Source organism: Babylonia areolata, chromosome 32, assembly GCF_041734735.1.
Source record: "Babylonia areolata isolate BAREFJ2019XMU chromosome 32, ASM4173473v1, whole genome shotgun sequence".
Classification (NCBI taxonomy): Eukaryota; Metazoa; Mollusca; class Gastropoda; order Neogastropoda; family Buccinidae; genus Babylonia; species Babylonia areolata.
In genome coordinates this window covers 2,166,010-2,173,509 of record NC_134907.1, presented here as the reverse complement: position 1 = coordinate 2,173,509, position 7,500 = coordinate 2,166,010, and the positions used below count along the sequence as shown (strand labels likewise).

The following is a 7,500-nucleotide window of genomic DNA, read 5'->3' as shown; positions in this document are numbered from 1 at the left end:
ACTGACGCGAGGTAGAAAACTTGACACCACTGAGGTCATCACCTTAAAGCACTGTTCTGTCACGCGTTGAACAGATATGCTGGAAAGCTGTAGGCCGGAAAGCTGTAGGCTGGAAAGCTGAACTGGAATCTTTGCTGATTTGGATTTTTCTTTATGCCCTTCTGCTGTGTAGTCAGAGTTTTGCATTAAAGTCATTTGGTATTTCTGCATGAAGATGTTATATGAATGCATGCAAATGGACGTACATGTGCGTGTGTGTGTGTGTGTGTGTGTGTGTGTGTGTGTGTGTGTGTGAGGCACAGAGAGACATACAGACAGACAGAGATGGAAAGGGCATGTCGGATCTCTGAATAAAAGTGGAAGATCTTGAATAATCAACAATCTTTATTTGCGTTATTGAACAAACAAGCCAACAGGACCCAATGGATTTCCCATGACGGACTGTGGGGATGAGCCTGTCATACGTGGAGAGACCACAGAGGCAGGCTATACCCTTCCTCCTCATCACACAGAACAGACAGTGATTTATAAGGGTGGACAACAACAACAAAAAATCGATTAATTCTTGTAAATGATTGACAAATGTGAACAAATAGTGATTAACAATAACAAATCCAGCAGTGATTAATAATAGCGAACAAATTTCTAAAAAGTGATCAATAATAGTTAACTGCAGTAAAAATAGCAATTAACATTAGTAAATAACAGTAAGAATAGTAACTGATAACAGTAAATAACGATAAAAATTGTGATCAATAATAAGAGACTGAAATGATAGTAAATAACAGTCAGTAATTACAGTGTTCAATAATAGTAGATAGCAGTAAAAATATTGATTAATAATAGTGAATAACAACAAAAAAATAGTTATCAATAACTGCAAACAATAGTAAATAACAGTAAAAATAATGATTAATAATAGGAAGTAACAGTAAATACGGTGATCAATAACAGGAAATAACAGTATATACAGTGATCTGTAATAGTAAATAACAATAAAAATAGTGATCATAATAGTAAATAGCAATCAAATCATACTTGAAGGATTTAAAAAAAATAAAATAAAAAAAAATAAAAAATTACGCAGTGTTCCCAAGGAGGCGACTTTGCAAGGCTCTAGAGTTGTCCCCCTTCTGTCTTTTGTGTGTAGTTTCGGTGGACCAAGTAGCGGAACAGGGAAAACCTTGACTAAAGAGTTTCCGCTCTCCTCTCTCTGTCACCCGCAGGGACTCTCTTGGTGAGAGACAGTTGTGTCCCTTCAGGAGGTGGGATGTGGCAAAATGGTTAAGACGCTCAGCTGCCAATACAGAGAGTCCGTGAGGGTGTGGGTTCGAATCCTGATCTCGCCCTTTCTCCCAAGTTTGACTGGAAAATCAAACTGAGCGTCTAGTCTTTCGGATGAGACGATAAACCCGAGGTCCCGTGTGCAGCACGCACTGACTTTGCGCACTGAAAAAGAACCCAAGGCAACGAGAGTGTTGTCCTCTGGCAAAATTATGTGAAAAGAAATCCACTCTGATAGGCACACAAATATATAAGCATGCACTCAAGGCCTGACAAGCGCGTTGGGTTATGCTGCCGCGCTGTCAGACATCTGCCTAACAGATATGGTGTAGCGTATGGTGTAGACAGTTACAGAAAAAAAACCCTCTGAGAAATGGGAAGGCTGCAGGGCAGGGCCGGACGAGATATCAACAGAAGCCATCAAAGCAGACATGGAAACAGCTGTCAACATGCTATACAGCCTCTTCAGCAAGATCTGGGAGAAGGAGGTACCAGCCCAGTGGAAAGAAGGAATCATCATCAAGCTGCCGACTACCGAGGGATCATGCTCCTGTCAACGCCAGGTAAGATTCTCAACAGGGTTCTACTGGAAAGGATGAAAGAGGCCGTCGACTCCAAGCTCCGAGACCAGCAGGCAGGCTTCCGGCGGAACAAATCCTGTGCCAACCAGATCGCCAACCTGCGCATCATCGTGGAGCAGCCGCTGGAGTGGAACTCCCCCCTCTACATCAACTTCATAGATTATGAGAAGGCCTTCGACAGTGTGGACAGAGAGGCGCTGTCGAAGCTGCTGAGGCACTACGGAGTCTCAGAGAAGATCATCTCCCTCATCCGGTGCACCTACCAGGACATGAGCTGCAGGATTGCCCACGCAGGCCTGCTGTCCGAAAGTTTCGAGGTGAAGACCGGAGTTGTCAGGGGTGCCTGCTGTCACCGTTCCTCTTCCTCCTGGTCATCGACTGGATCATGAAGACCACTACAACAGGCAGGAACAACGGTATACAGTGGACATTCTGAACACAGTTGGACGATCTCGACTTCGCTGACGACCTGGCGCTCCTGTCACACAACCACAGCCAGATGCAGGACAAGACCACTCGCCTGGAGACCATGTCAGCCAGGACAGGGCTCAAGATCAACAAGAAGAAGACCGAGCTGATGAAGATCAACACCACTGCCAACACCAGTCACAGTTGGTGGAGAGCCCATCAGGGAGGTGGAGTCTTTCGTCTACTTGGGAAGCGTGGTTGACCGACAGGGAGGCACGGACCGATACGTCACAGCCAGAATCGGCAAGGCAAGAACAGCTTTCATCATGCTCAAGAACATCTGGGCATCTGGAGCAATCAGTATGAAAACCAAACTCCGCATCTTCAGCTCCAATGTGAAGTTAGTTCTGCTCTACGGATGTGAGACATGGCGGACAACACAGACGATGCAGCAGAAGATTCAGACATTCTTCAACACCTGTCTGAGGCGCATCTACAAGATCCGATGGCAGGAGAAGATCCGAAACGAAGATCTGTAGGAGCGAGCGGGACAGGAACCAGTGGCCAAGCAGATACTGCAGAGGAAGTGGGGCTGGATTGGACACACCCTCAGGAAGCCAGTGTCCAGCATCACACGCCAAGCCCTGACCTGGAACCCGCAGGGAAAGAGGAAGAGAGGCCAGCCTCGCAACAGCTGGAGGCGAGATACCTAGGCAGAGCTGAAGCAGCAAGGGACCAACTGGAATGGCCAGAACAGCCCAGAACAGAGTGCGATGGCGAGGGGTCGTCGATGGCCTATGCTCCACCAGGAGCGAAATGAATGAATGAAATGAATGTATATGGATTTATCCGAACGCAGTGACACCTCCTTGAGAAACTGAAACTGAATCTGTGTCCCTTCAACTGAAAGATCTCGGGTTGGAATCGTTTGGAGGCTATAACTTGAACTGATTATAAAAAAAGGAGAGAAAGAAAGCCGATGATATTCACACAAAACAGCGTGCCATTGTCCAAAGCCCTTCCTTTTTTTTCACCATTATTTCTTCAACTTAGGCCAGAAGATAACAAGGGAGACGAACCGTAAGCATATTGTATTGCTGACATTTTTGACAAAGCGTGTTAGGTTGCGTTGCTGGTCAGGCATCTACTTAGAGGATGTGGTGTAGCGTATGTGGATTTGTCCCAACGCACTGACACCTCCTCGAGAAACTGTGCTGAACTGCCGAGATCAGAGCTGCGCCAAGAATAAATTGCGTCCTTTAAATGCGACTCCATGTCTTGTGCTGCCTTTACATGTGGTGAATATGACTGTACAGGGAATCATCAGGTTTTACATGTGGTGAATATGACTGTACAGGGAATCATCAGGTTTTACATGTGGTGAATGTGACTGTACAGGGAATCATCAGGTTTTACATGTGGGGAATGTGACTGTACAGGGAATCATCAGGTTTTACATGTGGTGAATGTGACTGTACAGGGAATCATCAGGTTTTACAATTGGGGAATGTGACTGTACAGGGAATCATCAGGTTTTACATGTGGTGAATGTGACTGTACAGGGAATCATCAGGTTTTACATGTGGTGAATGTGACTGTACAGGGAATCATCAGGTTTTACATGTGTGGAATGTGACTGTACAGGGAATCATCAGGTTTTACATGTGGGGAATGTGACTGTACAGGGAATCATCAGGTTTTACATGTGGGGAATGTGACTGTACAGGGAATCACCAAGTTTTACATGTGTGGAATGTGACTGTACAGGGAATCATCAGGTTTTACATGTGTGGAATGTGACTGTACAGGGAATCATCAGGTTTTACATGTGGTGAATGTGACTGTACAGGGAATCATCAGGTTTTACATGTGGGGAATGTGACTGTACAGGGAATCACCAAGTTTTACATGTGTGGAATGTGACTGTACAGGGAATCATCAGGTTTTACATGTGGTGAATGTGACTGTACAGGGAATCATCAGGTTTTACATGTGGGGAATGTGACTGTACAGGGAATCATCAGGTTTTACATGTGGGGAATGTGACTGTACAGGGAATCATCAGGTTTTACATGTGGGGAATGTGACTGTACAGGGAATCATCAGGTTTTACATGTGGGGAATATGACTGCAGTGAATGGTCAGGTTTTACATGTGGGGAATATGACTGTAGGTTTTGGTGTACACTAAATGTTTTGATTTTGGTGTCTGGAATATGACTGTAGGTTTTGGTGTGGGGAATATGACTGTAGGTTTTGGTGTGGGGAATATGACTGTACACTGAATGTTTAGATTTTGGTGTGGGGAATATGACTGTATACTGAATGTTTAGGTTTTGGTGTGGGGAATATAACTGTACACTGCATGTTTAGGTTTTGGTGTGGGGAATTATGACTGTGCACTGAATGTTTAGGTTTTGGTGTGGGGAATATAACTGTACACTAAATGTTTAGGTTTTGGTGTGGGGAATATGATTGTACACTGAATGTTTAGGTTTTGGTGTGGGGAATATAACTATACACTAAATGTTTAGGTTTTGGTGTGGGGAATATGACTGTACACTGAATGTTTAGGTTTTGGTGTGGGGAATATGACTGTACATGGAATCATCAGGTGCTGTGGCTGTGGGCTGTGGAAGTGGCTGGGAGAAGTTCAGGACGTTGTAGTCGTCATCAGGTGATGAGCCGTGCGTCACGTCCTGAAAATGTAACACGAACAAAAGGTGTAACAGAAACAAAACACGTAACAGGAACATTGAAAAAAGTGTTACAGAAACAAAGGTGTGAGAGAAACAAAAGGTGTAACAGGATCAAAAGGGTGTAACGGGGACAAATTCATATCAGGCATGCACCTGGCTCTGTCCCTTAGGGATAATTCAAATGACTTTTTGCAGTCTTTGAAGGGTGGATAGAATTACATTTATATTTCCTCTTTTTCACCTCTGTAAAATTTCTCTGAAATAACGAAAGAGTTGTGTCGTTGTGACCTGCGCTTGGTTTCCCACCACCACTAAGTTGTAACGGAATATATATGAGGATTATATCAGCAGTAGTAGTAGTAGTAGTAGTTGTAGCAGTAGCAGTACCATGAGACCCCCGTGAATAAAGCCTTCCCACCTGACGAGGAGCAGAACAGTGTCCTGCTGGCCAGACCTCCTCATAGTCAGTGCCGGTCATCTGGTCACTGTCTTGGTGTTCTGGTCACAGCATCAACACATTCAGTCCTTGTGGTGTTTTATGCTTTGGGATGTTGTTGTACAAGCACGCACGCACGCACGTACACGCACACATCACGAACACACACATACACCACGCCCATACCCCCTCATCCCCACCCCCAACCACACACACACACACATACACTCTGCCCCCTCCCTCTCCTCAGCCACACACACACACACACACACTAACGCACAGACACAAACACACACACACGCACGCACACACACACATACACCCCCCCTCTGCACCCCAACCACACACACACAGAGACACACTCACGCACGTACACACGCACCCACGCACGTACGCACGTTTGCATGCACGCACACACACACACACACACACACACACACACACACACACACACACACACACACACACACACACTTGTTAAGCAAAATTTTACGCCCCGTGTGCACGGACACTCACCTGTCTCTACATTCCCACCATCACGTTGTGGACTGGGCATGACGTCAGGTTTGGCCGTGACGTCAGGCTTGGGCATGACGTCAGGCTTGGGCATAGCGTCAGGCTTGGGCATGACGTCAGGCTTGGGCATAGCGTCAGGTTTGGGCATGACGTCAGGCTTGGGCATTGCGTCAGGTTTGGGCATGACGTCAGGCTTGGGTATTGCGTCAGGTTTGGCCATGACGTCAGGTATGGGCATTGCGTCAGGTTTGGCCATGACGTCAGGCTTGGGCTTAACGCCAGGTTTGGGTTTCGCGTTAGGTTTAGGCTTGGCAGCAGACTTGGGCTTCTGCACCTGCGCATAAACATGGAGTTCCGCTTCCGCCCCAGACTGCCCCGAGGGCACCATTTCCGCTTCCGCCTGCCCCTCTTGGTCAGCGTGGCTAGAGGTGCGGGTGGAGCCGGGACAGGAACCGGAAGTGTTCCTGGTTTTGGCGGATTTATCCACCACGGCGTACACATAGTCCTCTGGGAACTCGGTCGGTCTGGCGGCTCCCTCCACACCTGCGGAAGAACGACCCATACTGAGCGGCGAGGATGCTCCCGGAGCCTGGGGGTCTGAAGGACTGACGGCCGCGTAGTGACCCAGGTCTTCCTCCACCTCGTCCTCCCGACCGGAAGTTACGTCATCAGCGATGTCCACTGTGCTGTAAAGGCCGTCAGCTTCAGGAGATACGGTCAGGGGTGTCGTGGGGTCGGGGGCCGGGTTGGAACGTACGTCTGCAGTCTCTGGATGTCCCCCGGTGGTGGTGGAGGTGGTAGGGGTGGTCTGCGAGGGAGTGCCCGTGTTGTCGCCCTGGCGAGGGATCCTGAGCGCCACAGCGGAAGGCTTGGAGGTGGTGTCCGGTCTGTCGGTGTCGTCAGTGTGCTCTGCAAACCCTGTCGTGCAACATCGGTGTGTTGTGGCGTTTATCACTTGAAACAAATGGTGATTATTAGCATCTCTCTCTGTTTCTCTGTCATTCTCTCTCTGTCTCTGTCTCTCTCCCCTCTCTCTCCCTCTCTCTCTCAGTTGTTGTCTCGTTCGTCATTTATCAGATGGATTCCACCGTCTCCTCGACGAAGGCGGCAGTACGTCGCAGGTCCTCCAGTCCTCCGTAGAGCTTCCGGGCCGCTGGGATTGGGTCGGGCCAGGTTTTCTCTTGGAACGCTTAGTGGAGCGGGCAGGACTGCAGCAGATGTTCTGTTGTCTGACTGCCTGTTCTGCAGGGGCACTGCTCTGTGTCGCTCTCTCTCAGTCATTGTCTCTGTCTCTCTATCTCTGTCTCTCCCCTCTCTCTCTTAGTCATTGTCTCTGTCTCTCTGTCTCTCCCTTTTCTACCTCTCTCTCTTTCTATCTCTCCCTCTCTGTGTCGATATATGTCTTGATATCTTAATGTTGTAAATATATATGCTTTTTCTGTACAAATGTTTTTTTTTCTTTATGGATCAGCCATAAGGAAAAAGGCAAACGCATTGCTTATCCAACAGATTGCCTGTAAAAAAAAAAGCTGATGGAGAAGCAAAACCCCTTAAGGTATGGTAACACGTTTTTGTCT

General features: G+C 47.4%; 1 protein-coding gene across 6 annotated transcripts in view; it reads right to left on the bottom strand.

Moving 5' to 3' along the window:
* Window positions 1-4,834: 4,834 nt before the first annotated feature.
* Window positions 4,835-7,500, bottom strand: part of LOC143276535 (uncharacterized) — a 43,142-nt gene continuing 40,476 nt past the window's right edge. For all 6 annotated transcript variants that reach the window (XM_076581085.1, XM_076581086.1, XM_076581088.1 and 3 more), the window contains 3 exons: window positions 5,924-6,841; window positions 5,390-5,469; window positions 4,835-4,971 (listed from right to left, as the gene is read on the bottom strand). In XM_076581085.1, coding sequence (XP_076437200.1) covers window positions 4,843-4,971; window positions 5,390-5,469; window positions 5,924-6,841 — 1,127 coding nt within the window. In that variant the 3' untranslated portion in view covers window positions 4,835-4,842. The remainder of the gene's footprint in view (window positions 4,972-5,389; window positions 5,470-5,923; window positions 6,842-7,500) is intronic.